Below are 27,564 nucleotides of genomic sequence, written 5' to 3'. Positions count from 1 at the left end.
GGTGAAATCGGGCCTTTCCTCATAACCCAAGAGGCTGATCTCTGCGCAGGAGGGCCTCACAGGTGAGTGAATGAGGGGTATCCAGCATGCCAGGACTGGGCTGCAGTCAGACTTCTGTGTCCTCCAGGGAGAGATCTGGGGGCAGGAAGCATTGCCAACCATGGCAGGAACTTCAGGTGTCAGACACAGCCCCTGCCACATGACCTGAATGCCTACCCTAGCTTCCTCCTGCGGCGGGCTGCCCCTCTCATACCCAGACCTCGGTGTGTCCCCCTTAAGACACCCCACATGTTTCCCTGAGGTTCTCCTTCAGCAACACCCATGGAGCAGCTGCTGCTACCCAGCCCTCCACCAGTGCACACCCAGGCACCAGGACTCAACCTGCCCCCTGCCATCCCTCCTCTGCCTTGTGTCCCTGCTCACTGCTGCTCCCAGCACTGAATCCTTGCAGTCTCTGCTTCATCTCAGTCATGGCTTACTGCATTCTGGCTGACCCTTCACCTACAGGCTCAGGTGAGGCCTGTTTGGTTTCCTGAGTCTTTACATCCTCAGCACCCAGCCCTCCATGGTAAGCTAAGAACCTCTGGGATCAGTCAATGCCACTGGAAAAGGATGTATGAGCTGGTTGCTGGTGCTCACACCTATAATCCTAGCTACTCAGGAGGCTGAGATCTGAGGACAGCCGTACAAAGGCAGCCATGGCAGGCAAATCCAAGAGACTCGTACCTCTAATTAACCAGCAAAAAGTGCTGAAATTGGACTTGTGGCTCAAGTGGCAGAGAGCCAGCCTTGAGCAAAATAGCTAGGGGACAGTGTTAAGGCTCTAAGTTCAAGCTCCATGACCAAAAAAAAAAAAAAAAGAAAGAAAGAAAGAAAGAGAAAAGCAAAGGATGTGCAATTATACACTGCTAACGGCCCTGACACTTGATGGAGTTCCCTTTGGCACATGCTGCTGTCCAGCACCAGGCTGAGCTTGGGACCTTTCTTCCCCTGAAAGTCCCTTGTGCCCTTTCAAATCAGCCTCACTAGAGATAGCTACTGTCTGACTCTCTGTCACTGTGATGGAGGTTCTCTTTCCTGAGGTTTGTATTCATGGAAATGGTGATGCTCTTCACGTCTGGATCCTTACCCTGTTTGATACCTGAGCTGTTCATCCAGGTGGCCGTGTGTTACCAACCAGCTCTCCTTTGTCACTGCTCAGTAATTTTCCCTCATAAGTCTGAAAGTTTGTTCACCCATTTCCCTGTTATGGCCCATCTGGGTTGTTTCCAGCTTGGCATTTATGATTATAAGTTGAGTGTTTGGATGTGAGTCTTGTGAGCATATGTCGCTTACTTCTTTTGGGTAAATACCTAAGCATGGTTCACTGAGTCAGGGCAGAAGCATGTCAGTAGCTTGAATCCACACTACCAAGCAGTGTCCCAAGGTAGCTGCAGAAGGTGACAGTTGGAGTCAGCCCATATCTAGCTAACACTTGGTACTTCCATTTTAGTTTCAGCTGAGTGGTATGGTGGCATCTCAATGTTGTTTTCATTTGCATAAGCTTATAGAGTGATGATGAATACTCTTCCAGACACTTATGAATTGCTTCCATATCCTCTTTGTTGAAATACTTAAATATTTTGCTTAACTTTTTTGTTTACATTTGTTATGCAACTAAGGGTTTGAGTTCAGGGCCTGATGTTCACCAGACAGGGGCTGCCTTATCTCTAATTGGTTTTTTCATTTGCTTGTTTTTGTTTTCTTTTTCTTTTGTCAGTTGTGGGGGCTTAAACTCAGGGCTTGGGCACTGTCCCTGAGCGTTTACACTCAGGGCTAGCACTCTACCACTTTGAGCCACAGCACCATTTCTACCATTTCTGGTAGTTAATTAGAGATAAGAGTCTCATGTGGACTTTTCTGCCTGGGCTAGCTCTGAACTACAATCTTCAGGTCTCAACTTCCTGAGTAGCTAGATGTACAGGCTTTCTAGTCCCTTTTTGCACTGGTTATTTTTTGAGAGAGGGTCTCATTTCCTGTTGGGGCATTTGCCTGGACCAGAATTCATGTATTTGAGGCTGCTTGTCATTGTTGGGATGACAGGCACAAACAACCATCCTTCATGTCGAGATGGAATTTTGTGGACTTTCTGCTCAATCTAGCCTCAAATGATGATCCTCCTATTCTCAGCCTCCCAAGTAGCAAGGATGTTGTCTAGTTTTAAAAAGAAAAATTTCAACCAAGGAGTCACTAAATTACCCTGGATGGCCTGCAACTTATCACTTTACCTAGGCCACTTTTTTTTTTTTATTGGTTTGTGGGTGATCTTTATATATCCTGGAGAGGATAGTTAGATGTGATTGAATATCCTCCAGTCCACGGCTTTTGTTTTCTCTCAGTGATACCTGTTCCTTCCTTGCTTTGGAACTCCCAGGTCTTGGAGATGTCTGTTGAAAGTCAGGCTCCCCATTAGGTACCTGAATCCCTCATGGGGTTTCTGAACAACCTATGGCTGTGGATCCTACTTCTGTCCACTAGATGGCACACGGTGAGGGCAGCGGCTAGCGCTTATTACAGGGCCTGTCTCTGAAATCGCATCTTGTGTTCTGCTCCTCTTGGCCTGTTTGTGCTGCCACTGCTGGGGACAGGCTGACCCATGTGAAGACGGAGCAGCGGAGGTGTGGTAGCCGGAAAAGCAGGGGTCAGGAGGCCCAGAAGAGGCATGGCTGACACCAGCTTTGAAGTGGGGAGAGGCACACCCTTGTTTTGAGGAGCTCACACAGCAGTCGGGGTGTCCAGAGAAAAGAAGATAAAGCCAGGGTCCCCAGTCATGCTCTGGGAGGGTGTCCCTTGGGTCAGGCTGACTCCCCTCCACCTGCCCTCCCCTACCACAGTCTTAGGAGATCCCTGCTTTTCAGACCTTCCCAGTCTCCTAAGTTCCCTATGATCTTAGGAGGCCTGACATGAAGACAGAAGCGGAGCTGGTGGCTCACGTGGGTAACCCTAGCTACTCAGGAGGCTGAAAGCTGAGGATCATCATTCAAAGCCAGCCTGGCCAGGAACTCTGTAAGACTCTTTTTTTAATATATATTTTTTATTGTAAAGATACTGTACAGAGGGGTTACAGTTACATGAATAAGGTAATGAGTACATTTCCTATTGAGCATTGTTACACCCTCCTTTGTTTTTCCCTACCATCCCTTCCCTCCCCACGTCCCCAATTTCTTCCTCCCGCCCTCCACCAAGTTGTAAAGTTTGTTTTCAACATAGTGTCTTGTACATCTCATTGTTACAATGGGTCAACCTGTATCCTTATTTCAGCATTTTGTTATTTCCCTTCCCCTCCCCAAATTAGAAAAATGTATATACAAGATGTAGGGCACCAGAATCAATTTAACCATCAAAAAGCTGGAAGTGTAGTTGTGGTTCGAGTGGTACAGCACAAGCCCTGAGTAAAATAAAAGCTCAGGGACAGCACCCAAGCCTTGAGTTCAAGCCCCAGTACTGTCACACACACACACACACACACACACACACACACACACACCACACACACACACACACACACACACACACACACACACCACACACACGTCCTAGCTTCTGTGCCTTGGCTGCTTCAACTCTGTGGTTTGGAATTGGAGCTCCAGGGCTGAGCCTGGGCCACGCCCTGCCCTGTCCCCCCCAGGGGCAGATGGGAGGTAGAGAAAGGTGTCTTAGGCCATATCCTGGGCCACCTCACTGCCTGCGTAGTTCAGGGAGTCCCACAGAGGTGAAGGGCCCTGTCTGGGAGCGGCCCAGCCAGGACGAGGCTCTGTGCCAGCTTGTCTGCCTCTAATTGCTTATTAAGGATGCATTTACTCCTGCTTGGAGCAGCCGTCTTGGGGCTTCTAATGGAGTTTTTTGGTTCATGTTTTATTATTATATTTTTTTTCAAGATTGTTCCAGTCTCAAGCTTCAAATTTCCATGAAGTCATTGGGGCTGGGAGCCTGGACTGGCAGCTCCCCCCACTCCCGTGGAGGGCTCGTGGCTGGGAGAGGGGCCTGCATAGCACAGGCGAGCCCGCGGCGGAGCAGGAGCTGATCAGAGCAGAGTGCAGGGCCGGGCCTTGGCCCTGCCGCCTCCGGAGCAGGAAGTGGTGGGTCCCAGAGGTGACTCATGCTCCTTAGGTAGCCAGTGGAGGGAGCTGCACTTGTGTGAGACTGGACGCCTCCAGAAGATCAGGCAAGGCCCAGCCACCTCCCTACAGGAACTGAGCCCCATCCGGCTGCTGGGAGGCCCAGGAGAGCCAGGTAAAGTGGGGCTCAGGGATGAAGTGGCATGGCCCCTGTGGCCTCCGCCTGAGGGGACAGGCCCGGCACCCCGGTGGGGTGGGAGAGAGGGAGCTACTCTGTCTGTGGGCCTGGCTGTGGCTGGACAGGCAGGGTGAGCGAGGAGTGAGGCTCCCCATCTTCTCCAGGGCAGACAGTTGGGAGGGGCGGCTGGGTGTCTGGGGAATGGAGACAACTGGCCACCAACTTTGCCAGCCAGCCAAAGTGCCGTTAGCACGGCCGCGCTGTTGCTCTCTTCGCATTCTGGGAACCACAGACGCTCAGATGACCACATTTCTTTTGAAGGTTGTAATTTTACATTTACAAGTGAGGCTTTTCTAACAGAAAGTAAAAAAAAAAAAAAAAAAACTGGAGAGGAAACTTATTTTCTGAAAGAAAAACAATACGTTAAAAAATTAGAATCCTACGCGAGTGAAGAGTGGGGTGTGAGTAGGGGTAGAGTATTTGCTGAACACATAGAGGCCTGGGTTCCATGCCTATTACCTCATGTAAGAGAAAAGAATTTTTAAAAAAGAAGAAAGAAAAATCTTGGAAGTGGCGCATGCCCAAGAGACAGAGGGCTATCATACAGCCCAGGGTGGAGCAGGTGCCTCTTCCCCATGCTGCCTTGGGGCTCAGGAGCAGGGACTGCAGGAGGGTGGCAGTGGGCTTGGCTGTGGGACCAGGCCAGGCCTCAACCACAGGACTAGAAGCCACAGTGTGGGCCGGCTTTGCTTGCGAGGCTGGTGTGACTGGTCGCTGAGCCCCAGGTAGATGTGGGTCCCAGAGCAGAGGCTGTGTTCCACTTGGGGCACGGGTGGGTCGGGGGCAGGGGGGGTCTTGTCTGGATGTGGATGAACGCATTTAAAATCAAGGTGCTTGTGCACTGCTGTCGGACAGAGGCTGATGGGGAGACCTGAGCCCCAAGGCAGAAGCGGGGAGGGACAGAATGAGGGGCTGCAGGGAGCACTGTACTGCGGTGAAGAGGGTGGTAAGTATCTTCCCTTCTCTAGTGAACTTTGGTCTTCTGATTTTTTTTCTGTGGCTCTGGGTTCTAGGCGTGCATGGGGAGGGAGGCTGAGGGATTGGTCCAGACTCTGTGGTCTGGGCAGGGAAGTGGGAGTGTTGTGGAGTCAGAGTCTCGAGTGGGGTTTTGTCGGAAGAAGTGACTCACCAGTGTGAGGGTGAGGGGCAGCCCGGTAGGACCATCACCCCGAGAGGGGCCCGGCGCTCCCCTGACAGACTTTGGGGGAATGAAGTAGGCAGTGAACACGTGGCATGAGAGATGGGGGTAGGATGATGGGCCAAAGATGTTTCTCTTAAGGATGACCAGGGTCTCAGGGACCTGCACTCTTCTTTGTGGTTGGTGATGGCTGGATTGATCCCTTTCTGTTCTCCCTCCATGCGATAGGTGTCACTCACCCCCAGTGAACAGGAGAGGTGAAGACCCCCGGGGCGGGGGGGGGCAGAGATGGGGACACTGCTTTGTCCTGGGTCACCAGGCCATGGGTGCACACTACAGTGTGCTGAGCCTCAGGGTTTGGGAACAGAGGGGTCAGGACGCCATGCCTTGCCTTCAGTGAAGCTGGTGGGTCAGAGCTCAGAACAGGCTCTGGTTATGTGAGGACTAAGGGGAGGTGGTCTTCCCTGATGTGACCCTATCTCTGGACCTGTGTGGTGGCGCAGGGTCTCTCACATGGCTGGGGCCTTCTTGGGTGTGTGGCTAGGCTCTGTTTGAACAGGGATGTGGGTGATCATGCCATTGTGCATTGCTTGGGGTCATCCTGAATCACTGGTGAATCTGTCCCCAGGTTCTGCTCCTCATCCTCTCCTGTGCTGAGATCCATTGTGCTGAGGGTTGGCTACATTTCCTTTCCTTTTGCCCAGGTACCAGAGCAGGGCTTAGCCTGGGCCTTTCAGGCAGCAGGCAGAGACCCACCCCACACCCTGTGTGGCTCCGGTGAAGAAGAGGAAGCACTTTTTGGGCCAAACTGGACTGTGTGGCCCAGAGCTGTGAATGAGGCCACAGCAGGCCTGGGGCCTGGCCCCCACCTCCAGGCAGAGCTGGATTCCACTGTATCTCACAGCCGTGCGCTGGGCTGCATTGATGCCGTGTATCAGGTGGGTGGAAGGGTTGGCAAGGCAGTGCGGGCTGTGTGTCATTGTCACTACCACAGGGCTCTGCTTGGCCTTGGTTGGGAGATGACAGTCCTGGGGGACCCTGGGAAATGAGGATGGGCAGTGCCAGGTTAGAGGCCTCTTGTTAGCCTGCATCCCTTCGCTCTCTGCTGCTGTTTCCTAATCTATAAAACAGCCAGTGCCAGGTGATTAACGAGGGTTCAATGCTTCCCAGGCATCTGAAACGAGGTGCTCTGGAGAAGCAGAGGCAGACGGCCCTGCCACCTGGTTGTGGGGTGAGCCTATCAGCCCCTCTTCTTCCAGGGACCCCCTGTCCTGCCAAGGAGGGCAGCATGGAGCCCCCAGCTAGTCACAGCATCCAGTCAATGTGCCACTGCCCCTGGTTTCATAACTGCTTTATTACGGCTGAGCATTGCCCAACACCGGGCACAGACCCACTTGGCTGCAACCGGTCATCCCCTGCTGTCCCTAGGAAGCCTTTCCGGAAAAGACTAGACAGTGTGAGGAGAGCCTGGACCAGGAGCTCCATCCTAGATGGTCTTTCTCCCCTTGGGACACCTGGGGCCATATTTTCTCGCAGTCACTTGCTCTTCTCAGGCATTTCCTGAGCACAGAAACTCAATTGGACCCTGGGGTCAGGCTAGGCTGGGGATAGCTGCGCTGGGCCTGGGAGATGAGGTGGTTGGCCATGACACTCCCCAGGTGATATGACCCCGTCTTCTGGCTTCTGAGGTCCAGAATTGCCCCCCCTTGCTTCTCTACGGCTGTTCCTGGACCATCCCTAGGACTTGTCTCCAGATAGACCCAGTGCTCCCCTGGCCTCCTACCGGGTACCTTCCTGGTATCCTACCCGCCTGATCTGGGCTGTCCCCATAGGTACCCTACTGACCCAGAGAAGGGGGCTCAATTGCATCTGCTTCTGAGACAGCTGCTGGAAAGCCGCCTGCTGCCCTTAGGCTTTGCTGTGAGCGCCTGCTGCTGCTTTCTGGCTCCTCTTGAAGGACTTCCCTGCCTCTGCGCCTAAGGAAAAGGGAGGCACAGTGAGACCTTTGCTGAAGTCACCCCTGATTTGTGGCATATTTCCTGGCCCCCACTTGGGGCCTGGGGTCAGTGTGCGTTTTTCTGGTTGGAGCTATGGGGAAGTGCTGTCCACAGGCATGTCCCCTGCTCTTGGGGCCTAGGTTTTGTCCCTGGGAGCTGTGGCCTTTGTCTTCTGGCCTCGGTTCTCCCCACTTCTGGAGCAGCCACCCTGGCTCTACCTCTTCCAGACTGCGAGGATCGTGTTCTCGCTTCCCTGCCTGCCCCACCTGCCCAGGCCTTCCACACTCTCCAGGGAAGAGGCTGCCTCTTCTAAAACAGCCAGACTCCCCGAGCCATTGTGCTGTGCCCAGAGAGGTGCAGTCCCTTCTGCATCCCACTCCTGACTGCTCCCCAGCCAGATTTCTGGTAGGGAGTGAAGGAGGAGAAGATCAGCTTTGGGGTCTGACAGGAAGTAACACTGCGACTCATGGCCCTTGAAGTGTGTCCTTTTCCCATCAAGATTTCTCAGGGTGTTTGGAGCCAACTGACATGGCCCTCACTGGTCACACTGCTTGTGTGCCAGCCTCTGTATGAAGCCCTGGAGAGTGGGTACCGTGGGCAGCCATTCCTTTGTCTAGAGACTGAACCCAGAGAAGTAAGGAATCTGCTTCTCAACATAGAGCTGAGATGCATGGCCTGCTGTGCAGTCTTGGGCTCGCTGCCCCCTGGCTGGCCCTGGAATTTCCTTTCTTCTTTTTTCTTTCTTTCCATCTTTTTTCTTCTTTTTCCTTCCTTTTTTCCTTCCTTTTTTCCTTCCTTCTTTCCTTCCTTCCTTCCCCCCTCTCTTTCTTTCTCTTTCTCTCTTTCTTTCTCTTTCTCTCTTTCTCTCTTTCCTTCCTTCCTTCCTTCCTTCCTTCCTTCCTTCCTTCCTTCCTTCCTTCCTTCCTTTCTTTCTTTCTTTCTTTCTTTCTTTCTTTCTTTCTTTCTTTCTTTCTTTCTTTCTTTCTTCCTTCCTTTCTTTCTTTGACATGGGGCTTGAACTCAGGGCTTGGGTGCTATCCCTGAGCTCTTTTGCTCAAGGCTAGCACTCTACCATTTTGAGGCACAAGTCCACTTCCAGTTTTCTGGTGGTTAATTGGAGATAAGAGTCTCAGGGAGTGAGATGTTGGTGGCTCATGCCTGTAATCCTAGCTACTCAGGAGGATGAGAACTGAGGATCTCAGTTTGAAGCCAGCCAAGGAAGGAAAGTCTGTGAGACTCTTATCTCCAATTCAACACTAGAAAACTAGAAGTAGAGCTGTGGTTAAAAGTGGCAGAGTACTATCCTTGAGTGATAAAGCACAGGGACAGTGCCTAGGTCCTGAGTTCAAGCTCCAAGAAAGAAAGAAAGAAAGAAAGAAAGAAAGAAAGAAAGAAAGAAAGAAAGAAAGAAAGAAAGAAAGAAAGAAAGAAAGAAAGAAAGAAGGAAGGAAGGAAGGAAGGAAGGAAGGAAGGAAGGAAAGAAAGAAAGAAAGAAGGAAGGAAGGAAGGAAAGAAGGAAGGAAAGAAGGAAGGAAAGAAAGAAAGAAGAGCCAGTCTTTCCAGCTAGGGCTGGCTTTGAACCTCAATCCTCAGATCTTAGCCTCCTGAGTAGCTAGGATTACAGACATGAGCCACCAGTGCCTGGCTTTTCCTTTTTTACCACCCCAGCATGCACCACCCAGGTCCTCAGGTCTGTTCTGCTTATGGGGCTTCAGCTCTTCCCCCTGAGCTTGCCAGGAGCCAAGAGAGCCCTTGTTGTGGGGTCTGAGGCACTAAGCTGTGTGTGGGGATGGAGGACCTGCCTGTGCAGTGCTGTTTGTTTTGTGGCAACTGGTAGAATAGAGGACAGGAGGAGAGTTTCCCACCATGCAGGTGGGAAACTGAGTCCCCAGAAGCAAATGGCCTGCCAAAATGTGGGCTGCCAGGAGTGGGCTGGCGCATGGAGCAGCCCGGCTGGAGGAGATGGTGCAGAAGCGTGCCAGGAGCTTATGGTGAGGGGGTAGGCAGTGGTTTTAGGAGGCAGGGCTGGGGATGGAAGGGCGGGGCTTATTTGGGGAAGTGAACTAGGTCAAACCCTGTAGCCATCAAGAAGCCCAGCAGCTGTGAGCAGTGTCTGGCCAGGGGTGAGCACTACAGGGGCTTAGTGTTTTTGGGGGGTCCTTGACAGGTGTGGAGAGCCCTAGGGAACGATCCTGAGGGAAGGTCTGGTTTTAGGGGCAGAGGTTCCTGGGCACTGAGCTGAATGGCATGTCCTCGGTGCCCAGCCCATAGCTGGGCCGTGGAAGGTTGGAGTTTGGAAGGTGAAGGACCAGGAGTATGCTCAGGCTTCAGGGAACCACCGTGGGGGGGCCTGCCTTCCTCCGCCTGGGTGCAGTTCCGGAAGCTGCTGTAGCTTGGGGTGTGGGGCTCTTCCGGCTCTCAGCCTGGCCTCCTGGGGCAGCCCCTGCCCCCACAGGCACATGCCCCAGGGGGCTTCACGACAGCTCAGGAAGGATCTCTGTGTCTTGGATTAGAGGTGAATCAGATGGCTTGGGCTAGCTGGTAATTGGATGGCTTGGGCTAGCTGGTGACTCCGGCTTGCTGATGGGGCAGCCAGGGCAGCGGCACCTCACTGGGCTTCCTGCTTGGGGACCCTAGAGGAACCAGGCCCAGACACAGGGGCTGATCTGGCTAGGTCACAGTCCTGGGACGAGGTCGAGCTGAATTCGTGCCTTGGGTCTGCCATTGGGCACAGGGTCCACCTCCTGTGGTGGACCCTGTCTGTGGTGGAAGGGACACTCATGCATGGTATGGGAGAGACAGGAAATGACACCAGAGCCATTTTCCCTTGTTGGTACTGGGCATTGTCTTCTAGCAGGTGGCTTCCCTACCCAGGAACTGCCCAGGGTCTGGGGTGGAACAGCAGAGCTCAACTTCTCCTCTCCCTCCCTCCACAAGGCTGGTCCCTGGTCTATAGCAGGTGAACATCCTGTGTGCCTTTCTAGCCTGACCCAGTGTCAGCTGGAGTGGGGGGGGGCCTCCAGCCTGGGGATGCTCCTCAGATTGTCTGAAAGGGGAGGGGTTATTAGAACCACAGCTTCTAGGGGCAGGAGCTCCAAAGCTGCCCTAGAGACACCTAAGACAGCCCTTCCTGAAGGAAGGGAACCAAAACAATGATGAGGTGTTTAGCTGTGTTGAATCGTACAGATTGCTTTCCGGGAGGACTTGTCAGAGCCTTTACTTATTTGTATGCACCATCTAGAGGGGAAGAGGAGAAGATGGAGTCCAGCACCAGCTGTAGTCAGGACCACTGTGGATGTATGTGTGTGGGCAGAGCTCACTGTAAGAGCTGCAGATAGGCGGTTAAGAGAGAGGCTGGACCTCAGAGCGGCTAAAGCGGGGGTGCTTCCCCAGGTGAGCTTTGCACCAGCAGTGAGGATCCAAGACTGGCTGGGCCAGGGAGAGAGCTGGAGACTGGGAGGAGGTGGCGGGTGGTCCACTGCCCACCTGCTGAGCATGCCCAGAGGGCTCAGGTGGCTTTCCATCTCTCAGGGTACCTGTGCTGCCTAGGTACTGCTCGTGAGCTCCCCTCTGCTCAGACCAGCACCCTTACTACCTGACCACAGCCTGGCTGCCGCTCAGGGCTTAGGAGCTATGCTGACGTAGAGGCTGCTGCTGTGTAAGCCAGGAGCCAGCTCACTCAATTGACTAGGGGTGAGCTTCCCAGCAGGGCCATGGCTCCTGGCAGGGGTGAGGTGGAAAGTGCCAGTTCCAGGCCCACTCACTCCTGTCTACTTGATGATAATAGGTGCCACCCACCCACTCCAGCTGTGGGTACTGTGTGCCAGAGGCAGCTCAGCACCCAGCTTGAGTGACCCCATAAAGCCCTTGCAGAGGCCTGGGTGGTAAGATCCCTCTTCTCTCTCAGGAAACAGACATAGCAGTCTGAAAGCTTAGACCTGATCATTTGGGTTTTTTTTTTAAATTAAGAATTTCTTAATTGTGAGGTACTGGGGTGGCTCATGCATATAATCCTAGCTATTCAGAGAGGGATCTGAGGCTTCCCATTCAAAGCCATCCTAGGCAGACAAATCCTTGAGACGCTTATCTCCAATTTATCCAATGGAAAGCAAGAAGTGGGGGTGTGGGTCAAGTGGTCAATTGCTGCCTTGAAGGAAAAAGCCCTGAAGTTAAACCCCAGTTCTGCTTCCCGCACCTTCCCCCACCCCCAAATGATTTCTTCATTGTGCAAGCAATGTGACAATAGAAATAGAAACCGAAAATGAGAAGGGGGACTTAGCCATTCCATGAAAATAAGCCTTGTTTGTCAGCGTGCTGGTCAAAGTCCTTATCTGTGCGGGCATTACTTGGTCCATATGGGTTTTTATTCCCTCATAAGGATGTAGTATATAGTAAGGTGCTCTGTAATTAAAACAGATTTTGACTGGTAGACACACAGTTTTCAGCCATTTTCTGTCATGAGTCACCCTGGCTGGATGTAGCTGCACCCATGTGAGGGTTAGTAGGGAAAATTGTGTGAAGCTGATTTGGTAAGTCAAAGATGTGCATGTTGTTAGTGACTTCCTGCCTTCCCCGGGGGTCTTGCTGACTCATTCCTGTCTATCCAGGAGTCTAGGGCCTGCTTCTAACATAGAAATGCACGCTGACATTAAGAAATGCACAGATCTTTACAAACTAGACTTACTGGTTTTAAGTTGGATTTCTTCATATGGATAATAAAGTCATTCATCTGCTTTCCAGATGTTTAAAAGTAATTTGAATTGCCTCTTTAGTGACCTTTCTGTTCGTCTCCTCCCATTTGCCTACTGGGTTATTGGTCTTCTTTCTTTATAGGAGCTCTTTGCATAGATGGTGGTTAGATATAAATTGCAAGTAAGTTTCCCTTTTCTATCTTTTGTCTCATTATACTTTTGGTAGTTTTGTTGTTGTGTTGTCTTGTATAGTAAAAATTTTGTTAATTTATACGACTGAACTAAAAATTTTGTTAATTTATACGACTGAACTTATCAGTCTTTTCTTTATGGCTTTTGTGACTGGTTAGAAAGGCCTTACCCACTCTGGGTGGTCTCTTGTCTGCCTTTGGTCATAATCTCTGGGCTGATGCCTGTTAAAACAGGCAAGTTTCAGTGCAGGAGTTAAGCCTCAAATATGCCTTGTTTCTCTTGTTTGAGTTATTAAGTATTGGGGCTCTTCCTCCACCTTCTTTCCCCTTGGAGCCTGTCTCGCAGACCCTTTGTCTGAGTGAGGCTCTGGGCTGGGCGTGGTCATCAGCAACCTCCTGACTGCCATTGGGGCCCCATTGAAGTTCTTGAGGCCAGCTCAACTTCCCCTTTCTGCCCTTCCTTATCAAGGGAAAAGGGAAAAAATCTGTCCAACATGGGTGTGAAAGTGTTTCCATTCTAAAGAGGGGGTGGTGGGGACGGAGGGCAGTGCTTAAATGAATCACCAATGGTGGAATTTGGGGTGAGAGTGAAGGGAAAATGCTGATGTTCCTTCCAGGCCAGGAGCCTGGTGATTGGCTAGTCAGTTAATAAGCACTGTTGCTTGGATACCACTGAGAGCTCAATCCTAGCAGACACTGGGGGTGGGGCCTCAGCCTCTGCCTGCTGGGGAGCTTGAGCCTAAGCAGCTTCCTCCTGGCCCTCCTGAGTGTAGATAAAACAGTGAATGAATGAATGAACGGATGAACTCTTCCTAGGCAGGCTTCACTTAACCCTCTTCAGAATTTCAAGAGAGCTGGCAACCCATGTCACATTTGTCATGTTTGCATTGTGGATGCATGTGCACATACTGGTCCTAGAGCTTGAACTTAGGCTGGTGCTGTCTCTGAGCTATTTTGCTCAAAGCTAATGCTCTACCACTTGAGCCACAGCTGCACTTCCAGCCTTTTTGGTAGTTAATTGGAGATAAGAATCTCAATGGACTTCTTTGCCTGGGCTGGCTTTGAGCTGTGATTCTTAGATCTTAGCCTCATGAATAGCTAGGATTATAGGCATGAGCCACACTGGTGCCAGGCTTATGTTTGCATTTTAAGGGAGAGACTTAAAATATACCCCTAGAACTCTCCCTTAGGGGCTGGGGGATCCCCTATCTTTCCCCTTCCATCTGTCTTGAGTCCTCATGCTTTTCACAGAGTTGGCCTGGAGTGGGCCTCAGAGGTCTGCAACACTGCTCCTTGGCAAGAGGGGAAACCGAGGCCCAGGTCTAGCAAGAGGCTCATCCAGGTTTACAGAGCAGGCTGCTGACTGGCACCTAGGCTTCTTAACCCAAGACTATAGTCCCTGGGGTCTGAGGTCAGCTGGGATTGTAGGGCGCCGTGCTAGCTTGGGGCTTGGCAGGCTACCTTCACGAGATGGAGAGATGGTAGAGGTCCTGGGGAACCTGCTGCTGTCACCTCTGTCCAGGTTGGACTCTTCAGCTGCGCTCTGACCTCACCGGCTTCATCCAGCTGCTGGGTACTGAGCCTTCTCTGGGTTCATACACTGCTTTGTCCTGCAAGCTCACCCATCATGACTTTGCAGACCCCATGGCCATCTGCACCCTAGTCTGTGGATGAGAAAAATGGGGTTGACTGTGAGGTGACACTAACACGTCTGTGGCCAGTGGTGCAGGGCTGGGTGGTTCCATGCACCTCCCCGATCCTGTGCACCCAGGCCTGCCCTTGCTCTCCTCTTGTGCCCACAGATACTCCCACCTCCTGACCTCCTCAGGCCCTGCTTGCCTCCCTGCCTCCCTCCCCACCTGCTTTCCCTCATAGACCCTTCTCAAGGCTACTTGCAGGGACAGCCTAGGGAGGAGGTACTGGGGATCTGATCCATGGCTGCCAGACATGAGTCTGGGAAGACCTTGGAGCAGGAATGAGCCAAGTCCTGCAAAGACCGAGGCCTGTAGGGCTGCAGACACTGGGCAGGCTGTGGAGGGAGGCACCAGAGAAGAGGCCAGCAGGACTGGCATCCTTGGTCCCTCCAGAGTACCCCAGGGCTGTCTGCTTCCTGCACAAAGCTCGGGGGCTCCCATGGGAGATGCCATGAATTGAGACTGTCTTAACAGACAGAGGGGTCCTGCCTCGGAGTGTGCCCCAAAGCTCACAAACCGCCTGTCCCTGGGAAACGCGTTTCATGTGGGTTGGGCCTGCAGCTGAGACTCTGAGAAGACCCTGTGAGGCCTCTCTCTCCCCTCCCTTCCTTCCCCACCCTTCCCTTTCCCTTCTGTCCTCTCCCCTCTCCTTTCCTCTGTCTGTAGGCCTTTGAGTCCCCATTTCCCTTTTCTGTGGAGGCCACCAGAGCCCAGGCCCTCAACAGCTGTGCCTGTTGGGTTTGGCCAGAGGAAGCCAGGCTGGGTCTCAAGCACTGGTTAAGGGAGGAAGTGGGTGCTCTGTCCCATCTGTGATTGGGGAGGGGGTGTTCTGGAATCACTCCCAAGCCAGCCACTTCTACTGGGGAAGGGCCCTCGGAGCACCTGGGGAGAGCCCTGCCGTGGCTCTGTGCAGCCCCCTCTTGCCCAAGCAGCTCCTGCTGGGGCACCTGGCTGCCACCTGCAGGTGTTCAGAGACTCACTGCAGGTCTACCTGGAGGTAACAAACTGACTTCCTGCTGGGGAGGCAGGAAAGGGGGAGGGAGGTCGGAGTTGGCTTCCAGAGAGGAGGCCTCCAGGACCGGGGAGGGACCTTGTCCTGCAGGGCAGAGGAGCCTAGATGGGGGTCCCTAGTCCCCCACTCCCTTGGTCTGGGCCTTGTTGGGAAAAGCTTTGAGATGGCCGCACTCTGAGGGTGACTGAGGATGACCCGGTGGTCCCAGCTCCTAGCGTGTGACCTCTGTGCCTTCGTTCCCATATCCATGAAGTGGGAGGGCCGTCCACCCTACAGGTGGGGTGCAGATTTAGAGGAATTCACAGGCCCCGCACTGGTTGGAGCTCAGCAGGTCTGACTATGGCCCCGTCGCAGCACTGGAGCAGCAGGAAGGCCAGGCCCACACACAGCTTGTTGGGATTCCTGACCCCAAGCTCCCTAACTTCCTCCAGGGGGGTTTTGGGGGGCATTGGGAAGAATGTAATCCCCTTGTGTCCCCTCACTTCTACATCCTGGGTTTTCTTCTTCTCTGCAGCCGCAGGTCTTCTGTGGCCTGGCCAGGCCTAGGCTCCATGATAGAAGTGTAAGTGGGGTAGGGGAGAAGGTACCTCTAGTTATGCCTGCAGGAGCTACTCTTAATGGCTAAGTAGCTCCCCCCATCCCCCACGTAGCCCTGGAGGACTCTGAGGTCTACCTGGATGTAAAAACTGAATCAGAAAGCTCAGAATGGATCTTGGGACTTTGCCAGCGATAGAAATGAAGGCTGGCTTGAGCCGAGACTGACTCTTCTGAGTGTCTGCACTATCCTTGGGTTGCCTGTGCTTCAGGCACAGTTGGATCCAGCTCCCTAGAGGTGTTAGTCAGGCCTCTGTCTCTGGTTCTTCCCAGTGACTTCATTTTCAGGCGGACTGCCATCATCTTACCTTCCTTTCCCCCAGGTTAGCAACTATTCCAAAGAGGATTATCACAGAAATGATTTTGGTGACTGGGCTTGGAATGGATTGTGGTGACTTAACCAGACCTGGCTCCTAGGACCCCTGGGGACCCAGAGTTTCCCAGCAGAAGTGGGCAGCATCCTCCTCCTTATCTGAACAACCGTGGGGTGCTCTCCTATGAAAACCAAGGCTGCCAGCAGGTTGTCGTGGGGTATGGATGGAAGCCAGGAGCCAGGACACCAGCCTCTGATCTACCCAGGAGGCTTTGGAGTTTTAGATGGGAGCCAGAGGTGGTCCCCCTGCAGCAGAGAGGAGGAGGAGGCTTGAGGAAGCTGTGCCCAGGGATGGAGGAGCCTTCCAATGGGGTGATGAGCCCCGTACCAGGTGCGCAAGTTGAGACCACCTGGGGGTAGAGAGGGCACAGTGTGTATGCAGGCCCTCCTGGTTGCAGCTGAGTGAGCGGCTGGAAGACCTGGTGATTGTCAGAGGGGCCTCTGTACCACTGCCCCTGCCCCATGGGGGTCGCTAAGCTGACTACTGGGTTGGAGCTGGCTTCAGGGGCGCCAGTGCCATGGACTCCGGGGCTGTCTCCAGCAGTGGATGCAAGATCTTCCCTCCCAGCCAGCCCTACCTTGCATTTCCAGGCCATTGCAGGAGCTGGAGGAGATCCCTGGATGGCTGAATTTCTGTGTCAGTGTAGCACCACCCTCTCCCACCCCATCTACTTCTCTTCCCCCTTCCCCTTCCCCATTGCCCAGGAAGTGGCCTAATTAGGTTCCCGCTAGGAGTGTTTACTGGCCACGGGCTCTCAAGAGCCTCTCAGTGGCTCCTGCCTCCATGCTGGCTTGGCTGGGCAGTGTGTGTCCCAGCATCTGGAACAGACACTGTGTGTGTGTGTGTGTGTGTGTGTGTGTGTGTGTGTGTGTGTGTGTGTGTGTGTGTGTGTGCGCGCGCCTTGCCTTGCATGCATGCTCCTGCAAACCCCTGGCTCTGGTCTTAGGCTTTGCCTGGAGAGACATTCAGGCCCCCTGTGCTGTAATGTTTATTGTCAGGTGGGACCAGTGTGTGTGTGTGTGTGTGTGTGTGTGTGTGTGTGTGTGTGTGTGTGTGTGTGTGTGTGTGTGTGTGTGTGTGTGTGTGTGTGTGTGTGTGTGTGTGTGTGTGTGTGTGTGCGCGCGTGGCCTCTGGGCTGTGGTTTGGGAGCTGGCAGGTTCAAGTTGGAATCCTAACCCTTGACCAAGCGACTCACACTATGTGATATGGGGCTCAGCTGTGATATCTGTGCTCAGTTCTGCATCTGTGAAAGGGCCGGCCTCCTTGAATGCTGATGAGTGGGAATGTGTGTGTAGATAACCTGGGGTGTTGTGGTTAGTTGTGAGCTATTTAAGGGTGCCCTGGCTTGGATGCTGCTAGGGGTAGCGATCTTATCTTGTTTTGCAAGACCCATAGCTCAGGGCTAGATATATTTAGCTGGTGCTCAGTTATGCCTCTTGTGGAATAAAGACTGATTGGATTTAGAGGTGGCAAATTGCTTGACTGTACCACTTTAAAAAAGGGGGTGACACTGTCCAAAAAGAAATGTACTCATTACCTGACTTAAATAACTGTAATCCCTGGGTAAATAGCCTTTATAATAACAATTTTAAAAACTCTTAAAATTAGCTGTCAATGTTTACAAATCACTGTTTTGTCATAGAAACCAGTTCTGTAGCTGTCTGAATGCTTTGTGCCCATGGGCCACCCTGGCCTGAGTCTGAAGGGCCACCTGTGCTACCACAGGCTTATAGACCTCTACAGGCACAGGAGCCACAGCCCAGGGAACACAGCTGAATCTTCCCATCTGTCCCTGGGTTTGTGGGCTTTTGGAATAGAGGCTGTGGGGATGTCCTATATCCAAGATGGCTTGGGGGCCACATATGGGAGGCTGCTCAGCCTCAGGGTCTCTGGATATCCTCTTTATTTTCCTCTTTTATTGTGCTAGTACTGGGGCTTGAACTCAGGTCCTAGACACGATTCCTGAGCTGCTTTCGTTCAAGGCCAGCACTCCACCACTTGAGCCACTGCTCTTTTGCCATTGAAGATTTTGAGTTCCCCTGACCCCTTTCTAGCTTTTCTTTGAGGTTCAGACTGATGGCTATTTGTGTCCCTTTGACTTCCCTGAGCCTTCCCATATCTCATAGCCTGCCTGCTCTCTGCAATCCCAGCCAGGCCTGGAGGAGGTTGGCCTCCAGTGTCTGCTCCAGGGCTGTTCCCTTAACACAGATCACCTCCTGGAAATATGGCAATGTGCAGGCCCAGCTGCTGTGTCTAGAGACCACATGGTTTTGGTCATCCTCACCTCTCGGTGATTGGAGAGTGAGAACCAGCCTTGCAGGAGTAGGCATGGCAGGGGTGTTGAGTCACAGGTGTGATTAACAAGCCTTTTAAGAATACATGGTAAGCTGGGTGCTGGTGACTGATGCCTGTAATCCTAATTACTCAGGAGGCAGAGATCTGAGGATCACAGTTCAAAGCCAGCCTGGGCAGGAACATCCGTGAGACTCTTATCTCTAATTAACCACCAGAAAACTGGATGTAAAGCTATGGCTCAAAGTGGTAGAGCATTAGCCTTGAGTAAAAGAGCTCAGACATGGCACCCAGGCCCTGAGTTCAAGCCCCATGACTGATAAAAAATAAATAAATAAAATTAATTAATTAAAAAATATAAAATGGTGCTGGGAAGAGAGGGAGCCCATTTGGCTGAGTTTCATAAGCCTGGAATATGCTTCCAGTGAAATGAGGAAGGTAAGGGAAAAGAAGGTAAAGAAAGGGAAAAGAAGGGAAGGGAAGAGAAGGTTCTGTTGTCTGAAACTTCCTTTTCTTATAAACTTTTTGAATTTATGTCAGTGAATCCTTTTACGAAAATACAAGGCTGGGTGTGGTGGCTTATGCTTGTAATCCCAGCTGCATGGGAGACAGGTTAGAAGATCATTGTCTGAGGCTGGCCTGAGGGGGAAAAATGCCAGGCTCTACCTGAAAAAATAACTACAGCAAAAGAGGAATAGAGTAGGGCTGACATTGTCCCAGCCTAGCAAGCACAAGGTCCTGATGCTGAGGTAAAAAGAAAATATAGTCTCCTGAGGAAGAGTTACATAACACAGATGTGGAGATCCTCTGGTTGAAGTGGGCATAGGAGCTGAGCCTAGGCCCCTCAGCCTTCCTGGCTTATCTGGGACCTGTGGCTAGCCCCAAATCCCTGGAGTGTCCGGGCTCCATCAAGAGCTGAAGGCACAAGACTCAATGAGACATCCCAGGAAGCCAGGGATTGGAACAGTCTGGATGCTGACCTCCACCAGGCTTACCCGGTTGTTATGGGGGCTGCTCCGCTGAAATGAATGAGCACTGTCGGATAATTAGGTCTCCATATGGAAAAAGAAATGAACTTCTAGTCCTACCTCACAGCACACACAACACATTACCTGTACTGTTTATTTTGGGTGGTGGTGGTGGGGGGATTGGTGGGGGGGGGGGAGTAACACGTCAGACTTCCACAGTAGTGGTGAGCACATGGGGCTCAGCAGAAGTGCTATGTCTGTCTACACAGCCTGCTGCAGTAGCAGCCAGCCAGGTGTGGCTTTGGACCCTTGCAGAATGGCTTGTGTAACTAACTGAGGGCCTGGATTTTTTGTCTGTCTGTCTGTCTATCATCTTTAGGCAGAATCTTGCTATGCATCTTAGTTTGGCTTTGAACTTATAACCCTCCAACTTCAGCCTCTCAAAAATTGGGATTGTAGTTGTGTGCCATGTTAGTAGTTTATTGTTTGCTTTTGTTTTGCCAGTCCTGGGGCTTGAACTCCTGGGGCTTGAACTCAAGGTCTGGACATTATGCCTGAGTTTTGTTTTGTTTTTTCCCCTCAAGGATAGTGCTCTACCACTTGAGCCACAGCTCCACTGCCAGCTTTTTGGTGATTAATTGTAAATAAGAGTTTCATGCTCTTTCCTACCTGGGCTGGCTTTGAACCATGATCCTCAGATATCAGCCTCCTGAGTAGCTATTGTTACAGATAGTAGTAGTTTTATTTTAAAATTTTCCTTTGGTGCTAATTGGGTTTGAGCTCAGTGACTCACATTTGCTAGGCAGGTGGTCTACCACTTGAGTGCCTTCTGATTTAGGTAAATGTCAGGTAGGGCCTGACATTTGCTGGAGACTCGCTTTGGACCACTATTCTCTTACCACTGTCTCCCTTGTAGCTGAAATCACAGGTGAACTACTATGCCTGGCCTACTGGTTGATATGGGTCTTGCTAAACTTTTTGCCCAGAATGGCCTCATGCTCTACCTTTGTAGCAACTGGGATTACAGGCGTCCATACCTGACCTACATAGTTCATTTTTTTAAAATTGTGATTAAGTGATTACATAATTTCCCAAATTTCACAGTATTGTGGAATAATGATGCTCATTTAAAGTCACAAGTTCATTCTAACTTTCCTGGAGCAAATTGTCTATCACAGTCTATAATGTATAACGGTGTTCACATATACACCATACATGTGATCAGCAGCACAGGGATATTTAGTAGTGGTTCGACCAGATGAGTGGGAGTTCTTTGTTTCTTAAGTCCTGTTAGTTTTGTCATATCACCTAACATTTTGGATTTAGCATCCACTTATCAGGGAGACCATGTACCGTTTGTCTCTTTGCTCTTGGCTAACCTCGTACATAGTTCATTTTTAATGAATTTGAATTAACTTGTTAATAGCCACACATGGATTGTGTCTTCCTTAAGGATCACTGTAATTCTAGAAAGGCCTCTCTTGGCTCTGCTCTCCTCCTCATGACAATTCTGCTATGGCTTGGCTGGTTGTCATCAAATCTGCTTTGTCTCCACAGAGCTAAGGATTTCTTGTGTCTGGTCAGCCCATCCTGGATGCCCGGGAAGATGTCGGTGGTGCAGTGAATGCAGCTTGGTGGCTGGAACAGTGCAGCTGCATTGCCCATGGAGCTGCAGGCCCCCGAGGCCTCCGCCCAGCTCCTTTTACCAGCTCTGGAGAGGCCAGAGGCTTAGACTCAGAGAGGAGGGTATTGTGGACAGATGCCCCCACACTGTGGGAGCTCCTGAGCTAGTTGGTGAGCCAGGGCTCTGGAGAGGAAGATGCCAGCCAAGGGGCGCTACTTCCTCAATGAGGGAGAAGAGGGGCCTGACCAGGCAGCACTCTATGAGAAGTATCGCCTCACCAGCCAGCACAGACCGCTGTTGCTGGTGCTGCTGGTGGTGGCCGTTGCTGCCTGCGTTGCACTCATCGCCATCACCTTCAGCCACAAGGTGAGTCCCTGGGCAGCATCAGGCTGCGCATGGGTGGGGGCACTGTTCTTCAGAGCTCAGGCCAGCTGTTAATTTTCCCAGCGTCTTAGATGTCTCCTCTTGAAATGCTCTACAGAGTTCAGGTTGCCAGAAGATAGGTCAGGGTGAAATGAATTTAAAGTCTGGAGAGGTTTTAGGTATTGCATTCATCAGGCCACATAAACTGTCCTTCCATTTACCACCATGCAATTTGGTCTACTACAGAGTTCAGGGAGAGATGGCTTGTGTATCTGTCACTCTTCCATACTTCCCAGACTATGGCAGACATCAGTAATCAATACCTGCACTTTTGAGCCTATCTCAGAATTCTTCGCACAGCTTCCACCATCCTCTCTGATCTTGGCTTGGCACTTGCCTCGCTGCGGCCACTAGCTGGGTGCGGCTATTCAGCCCTTGGCATAGGACATATGACTGGGTGCCTACAATTTAAATTTTCTTATTGGTATAAATTTGATTAGAGAACTATGGAAGAAAATAGATTGTAGAAAATTAATCTATATCAAATGGCTGGAGCCCTTCAGGGGTCACTCCCCAGATCAGCCTCTCTCCTCCTGGGGATTTTGGGGCCCTAGGGACTCTGGGTGGGGTGCCAGTTTTGGGACCTCTTCCTAGCCCCTCCCATCACCCTCTGTGCCTTTGTTTGAGCACCTGTCTGTGGGGGGAATGCCTGCCTTCATCCCTCCTTCTGGAAGAATCGATTGCAACCTCTTCTTCTCCAGGTGCTTTCTGAGACTTTGCCTAAGAGGAGGCCCTGACTACTGTCATGTCACCGGTCACCTGCAGGTGCACACAGAGCCCAGCTCTGCCTCCCAGGGCCATGATAGCCTAGGGTAGGGTGAGGAGGGGGCTAGGCTTCTGAGGAGACTGGTAAAGGTAGCCCTAGCAGAGCCTCACAGCCCTGAGGCTAGGAGAAGCAGAGGCACCATAAGTGGGGCTGGGCAGGCTTCCTGGAGAGCTAGCGCCTGGGACAGAGGCCAGGTATTCCGTGTCTGTTTGTTCCACTAGGACTCCTCTGGACACCAGGCCGTCCTGGGCACAGCATTCTTCACACTCATGGTGTTCACAGCTCTCTATGTGCTGGTGTACATTGAGTGCCTTGTGCAGCGATGGCTGTGGGCCCTGGCACTGCTCACCTGGGCCTGCTTCATGATGCTGGGCTATGTGCTGGTGTGGGACTCCTGGAAGAGGGCAGCCTGTGCGTGGGAGCAGGTAACAGGGTGGGACCTGCTCTGACATGGGGAGCAGACCTATGCTCACCCGTGGCTGTGGCTCTGGGTCATGGCTCCGGGAGGAGGATAGGCCCCAGGCTTCTTTGGCCCTACCATTCTCTCTGTTGATGGGGCTAAGGTGGGAGCAACCCACTTCTGGCTGGAATGACTCTTCTATATCTATATCTATATATATTGTGCTAGTCCTGGGGCTTGAACGCAGGGCTTAAGTGCTATCCCTGAGCTTTTTTGTTCAAGGCTAATGTTCTACCACTTGAGCCACGGCTCTGCTGCCAGCTTTTTGGAGTTTAATTGGAGCTAGGAGTCTCACAGGCTTTCCTGCCTGGGCTGCCTTTGAACTGTGGTCCTTAGATCTCAGCCTCCTGAGTCTGTAGTATTACAGGTGTGAGCCACTGGTTGAACCCTGGCTGGCTGGGGTGTTTTTGAGTGGCCCCCTGTAGACATGACAGAGGGTACAAAGGCACCAAATGGCTCCTGTGCCCAGAAGGGCTGAAGGCCAGGCATGCTGGCCCTAGAGCTCCAGGAGAAGCAGCTGCATTCTCACCTGTGCTTCTCCCCACTGAGTTAGCCACCTCAGCTGAGGACAGGCCTGTTCTTTTCTTTTTCGGTCTGCGACCAGGACTTGAACTCTATGCCTGACACTTTTGCTAACTGGGCGTGGCTAACTTGGCCATGCCTCCATCCCCAAGAGCCTGTTCTCAGTCTACTGGAGACCCAGGCTGTCTCCCTGGCCTGATGGCCATTGTGGTCAAGGGTGCTACACTGTGTTCCTGGGCCAGTGGCTGTGTGGGGCAAAGCTCTTGAAACATGCAGACTGAAGGCTGTTGGGGGGAGTGGCGCTGCCCTGGAAGGGGAGGATACAGGGGAGGAGGGAAGACGGCAGCAGTGGGAGGTAGCGTGTCTCCATCCCACCAGGGATGATCCTCCCTGAGTCATAGGCGCATGGCATCTTGCTCCTGGGGGCTCAGCTCCAGCATGTAGTGGTGGTGGATATTGTGGCCTAGGCTGTCTTGTGGAGAGGGGCACCCTGCGCACAGAGGGCCTGGGTGGGGGCTGTCCCATAGTTCAGCTTTGGTTGTGCCCCAGGTAGCGTGGCCAACTCCAGCCTCTTGGCCTATTGTCCCTAGGTGCCCTTCTTCCTGTTTATCATCTTTGTGGGGTATACGCTGTTGCCCCTCAGCATGCGGGGAGCCATCACCGTGGGGGTGCTTTCCTCTGCCTCCCACCTCCTGGTGTTCGGTGCTCTGATGGGGATCTTCACGAAGCCCTTCGTCCAGGTGGGGCTGCAGGTAAGTGGTTTGCTGGGGACAGGTTAAGGCCCCTGAGGAGGGCATGGGTTACCAGGGCCCAGAGTGGGTAAACTGGGTCCAGAGTCCTCAGTGCTGGCCTTCACCCTACCTGCTGGGTCAGTGCATTGTCATGGCATGAGGTCCTGCTCCCCAGGCTGGGTCAGGGTGTGGGATGTCCTGGGCTGGGTCTGTGCCTTTGTGTTGAGTGGACAGACGTACACATAAGTCAGCAGGGCTTAGGGATTCAGTGTCCTTTTGGATGCCCCCTTCCAACGCTTCAGGTACCCAGTTGGGCCCTGCGCTTCAGCACTGATACTCTTAGCACTTGCCTCTGTCTCGGCTCTGTGAGGGGTTCACGCTGTCCCCCTGGAAGTTCTAGCTCCCCAGGCTCTAGTGTCTGAGCCCCCCTGGACAAGACAAGCACTAGTGATGCAGAGAAGACCCAAGTCCTGGTCCTGTAGCCACAGATGACTTAGGAGACCAGCTCCTGTGTGGGCCTCAGTTTCCCTGAGTGGGCTAGGGTAAGGGGTATGGCCAGGGTGGCTTCAGCATCTGCCAGGGGGCTGGTGCTGGGGTGAAATGGACAAGTCAGGCTGGATGCTGAGCCCAGCCCTCGGCCCCTCCCAGCTGCTGGCCAACACCATCATCTTCCTGTGCGGGAACTTCACGGGTGCCTTCCACAAGCACCAGATGCAGGATGCCTCCCGGGACCTCTTCACCTACACGGTCAAGTGCATCCAGATTCGCCGGAAGCTGCGGGTAGAGAAGCGCCAGCAGGTGAGGGGGCCCTGCTTCCCCAAGGGGCCACAGTGTGGCCATTCCCCCCGCCCCTCCATAGAGGTGCTGGTTGAGAGCCATGTCAGTCATGAGCTGACCCCAATCTGGGCCAGCAGGGGGCTGCTGGGACGGGAAGCTGTGTGTCCACCTGGGCCAGTGCTGGACATTCGCAAACAGAGAATGTGGGCAGAGTGAGCGAGAGGGCAGCAGGCTCGTTTCCAGGTGGGTGAGCCTGGAGTTTTGATGCTGCCTTGCTTGTCCTTCTTGGTCCCTCTGCTGGTCTGCCCATTGTGCCCAGGAGAACCTGCTACTGTCTGTGTTGCCGGCCCACATCTCCATGGGCATGAAGCTAGCCATCATCGAGCGGCTCAAGGAGAATGGCGGCTGCCGTTACATGCCTGACCACAACTTCCACAGCCTTTATGTGAAGCGGCACCAGAACGTCAGGTGGGTGATGCCCCCACCCTGCTGAGCTGGGCCCACTCCCCAAGTGCCAGGAGGGCAGTTGGGGTCCCTCCTGCCTCATCTCCCCAGCGGCATCCACTCACCCAGCTCACCCTGCTGGGCTTATCTGGGCTGCAAGAGTTGGCTGATGGGAACAGGGAGGTCTGCTGGAAATCCCAGCTCTGTTCCTTGAGCCTGGGGGTTTTCCCTCCTGCCTAGCAGGGCTAAGGGTATTGGGCTGCCAAGGAGAGCCTGCTCTCTGCCTTCCACGGTGGTGGGCTGGGCCTGCCCCTGAGAGACCTAGGAGTAGGTTGGGTCCAGGGCTGGATGCCCACTGCCTAACCTGACCTGCACCCCACCCCAGCATCCTGTATGCAGACATCGTGGGCTTCACCCAGTTGGCCAGTGACTGCTCCCCCAAAGAGCTGGTGGTGGTGCTGAACGAACTCTTCGGCAAGTTTGACCAGATTGCCAAGGTGAGCGCTGAGGGCTGTGCGCCAACCACCACAACGCTTCTGCTGCCTCCTCCATAGGAGGAACAGGATTCGAGGCTGTGGCTTAAATCTAGTGCCCCAGCAGCAAACCTCTTGGGGGGTAGATGTGGGATTGGGTGGCTGTAGCAGTCAGGACCTTGTTTCTGCTCCAGAGACCGGGAAGACACGGACAGTGCACACCTAGGGAGCCGCAGGGCCCCGCAGCTCAGCAGGGTGTAGAGGAAGAATTGAAGGGGGGCGGGGTAGGTGGCCCCATCTGGTGGCCTGAGAGATGCAGAGGACATGGTCTGAACCAGAGTCTGTGTGTGACAAGGCCTTAGGTGAGAAACCAAAGAAAGAGACCCAAGGAAGAAAGGAACAGTGTCTGGGCAGAGGGGAACAGGGTGCATAAAACTTGAAATGGAAGCTCTGTGTGCCAGGGAATGAGCGGAGGACAAGAGGGACAGGACCACAGTGTCAGACACGCATGGAGTGATGGTTGGGGTAGTAGAGGCTTCAAGCCTCTGTCTGCCCTCCTGCTGCTCTCAGCGCTTAGCTTACGTGCTTTAAAGAAGTCTGCAGAAGTGTGGCCAGGTATCGGTCAGGGTGGGCTTCCTGGAAGACGTGGCTGTGGAATAGCGTAGAAGCAGCTGTTGTACCTTCTAGCCTGGTGGGTGGGCATGAAAGGGGGTAGGGTGGTTTGTGAGCAGAGCTCTCAGACCCCACAAGGCCTCAGAACCTGTCCCCAACAACTATATGTAGGGGACACGGCAGACTGCCAGTGTGTGAGGTGCTGCTGAGGCTCAGGCTTCCCTTGGGTCCAGTGGTGTTGCTGTACCTGAATAAGGATGAAGGGTGAGGCTGCTGGAGCCCAGCCCCTCTCCACACTGTCTTTTAATTTCTTCTGGACACTCAAGAGCTTGGCATGTAATTGGGTGGTGGAGGCTCACATGGGAAATCCTAGCTACTCGGAGGCTGAGATCTGAGGATCACTGAAGCCAGCCCGTGCCGCCAAGTCCTGTGAGACTCTTACCTCCAATTAATCACCAGAAAGCTGGAAGGGGAGCTGTGGCTCCAGTGGTAGACTGCTAGCCTTGAGCAAAAAAGCTCAGAGACAGCGTCTAGGTACTGAGTTCAAGCCCCAGGTTTGGCAAAAAAAAACAACAACAACAACAAATTTGGCATGTGCCAACCAGGGTCATCAGGAAGCACTGAGCACATACTGAAATTGGAGTAACTGAGGAGGGCTGGGGGAAGGGACTGTTCACAGTGAAGGCGAGCTGTTTCATGTCTGGGCACTGGTCTGGGCAGATGGTCGCTGCTAGGGTAGACCCTGCCCCCACCAGGACCTGGCAGCCCTGCCACACTGACTGAGGGCTGGTTGTCAGATCAGCATCTCAGATCCTCATGCAGTCCTCGAGCCCCGATGAACATTTTCCTTCTCTGCCTCTCCTCTTCACTTTTGCTCTGCTCGGTCTCCCTTTGCCCAGCCTAGCAGCATGGCGTCTCTTGGCCAGATACCTGTTGACCAGTGGCTTAAGGATACCCACTTTTATTCAGTCCACGCAGGCCACCTTGGCTGCCTGGCTGGCTGTTCAGTAGCTTTCTGGCACAGGGCCCTTACATGAGCCTGGAATGCTCTTCTTCTAGGTGCTGGTGTGGTGTGCTTCTCTGTTCTGCTAGGTCTGGTTCAGATGTCACCTTCGCTGGGAGGCCTCTGGCTTCTTGAGCCCCCTGGCACCTCACCTTTGGGCACAGCGTTGATTGTCTTTGTGTAGCTCAGTGCCCAGACCCACACCCATCAGCCTGGGTGCCCACAGTTGCACAGGTCAATGCCTGACCTAGTCCAGGGCCAAAGTCCACAGCAGGTGCTCAAACATTGCATAGACAATGGAAATGAAGGCAGCCCCTCCTGCAGAGGCCCTTACTAAACCATTCTCATCGCAGATAGAAGCTGGGGCTTCCTCCTGGTGAGGCAGGGCCGCACCCAGCAGGACCCAGGGGTCCTGATCCCCCTCACCAGCTCAGAAGCCATTC

General features: G+C 53.0%; 1 protein-coding gene across 7 annotated transcripts in view; it reads left to right on the top strand.

Moving 5' to 3' along the window:
• The first annotated feature begins 4,162 nt into the window (after window positions 1–4,162).
• Window positions 4,163–27,564, top strand: part of Adcy7 (adenylate cyclase 7) — a 59,224-nt gene continuing 35,822 nt past the window's right edge. For 4 of the 7 annotated variants that reach the window (XR_011369804.1, XR_011369803.1, XM_070011957.1 and 1 more), the window contains exons 1-7: window positions 9,556–9,593; window positions 20,844–21,276; window positions 22,321–22,524; window positions 23,672–23,833; window positions 24,461–24,610; window positions 24,909–25,057; window positions 25,419–25,530. Coding sequence is in view for 5 of the 7 variants with exons in the window: in XM_070011957.1 (XP_069868058.1) it covers window positions 21,106–21,276; window positions 22,321–22,524; window positions 23,672–23,833; window positions 24,461–24,610; window positions 24,909–25,057; window positions 25,419–25,530 (948 nt within the window). In the remaining 2 variants the exon portion in view is untranslated. Of the gene's footprint in view, window positions 4,273–6,177; window positions 6,412–9,555; window positions 9,594–20,843; window positions 21,277–22,320; window positions 22,525–23,671; window positions 23,834–24,335; window positions 24,355–24,460; window positions 24,611–24,908; window positions 25,058–25,418; window positions 25,531–27,564 lie in introns of those variants that run through there. The other 3 variants (XM_070011955.1, XM_070011956.1, XM_070011958.1) reach the window with 3 other exon arrangements.

Source organism: Dipodomys merriami, unplaced genomic scaffold, assembly GCF_024711535.1.
Source record: "Dipodomys merriami isolate MVZ:Mamm:240054 unplaced genomic scaffold, mDipMer1.0.p SCAF_85, whole genome shotgun sequence".
Classification (NCBI taxonomy): Eukaryota; Metazoa; Chordata; class Mammalia; order Rodentia; family Heteromyidae; genus Dipodomys; species Dipodomys merriami.
This window is presented reverse-complemented; position numbering and strand designations above follow the sequence as displayed.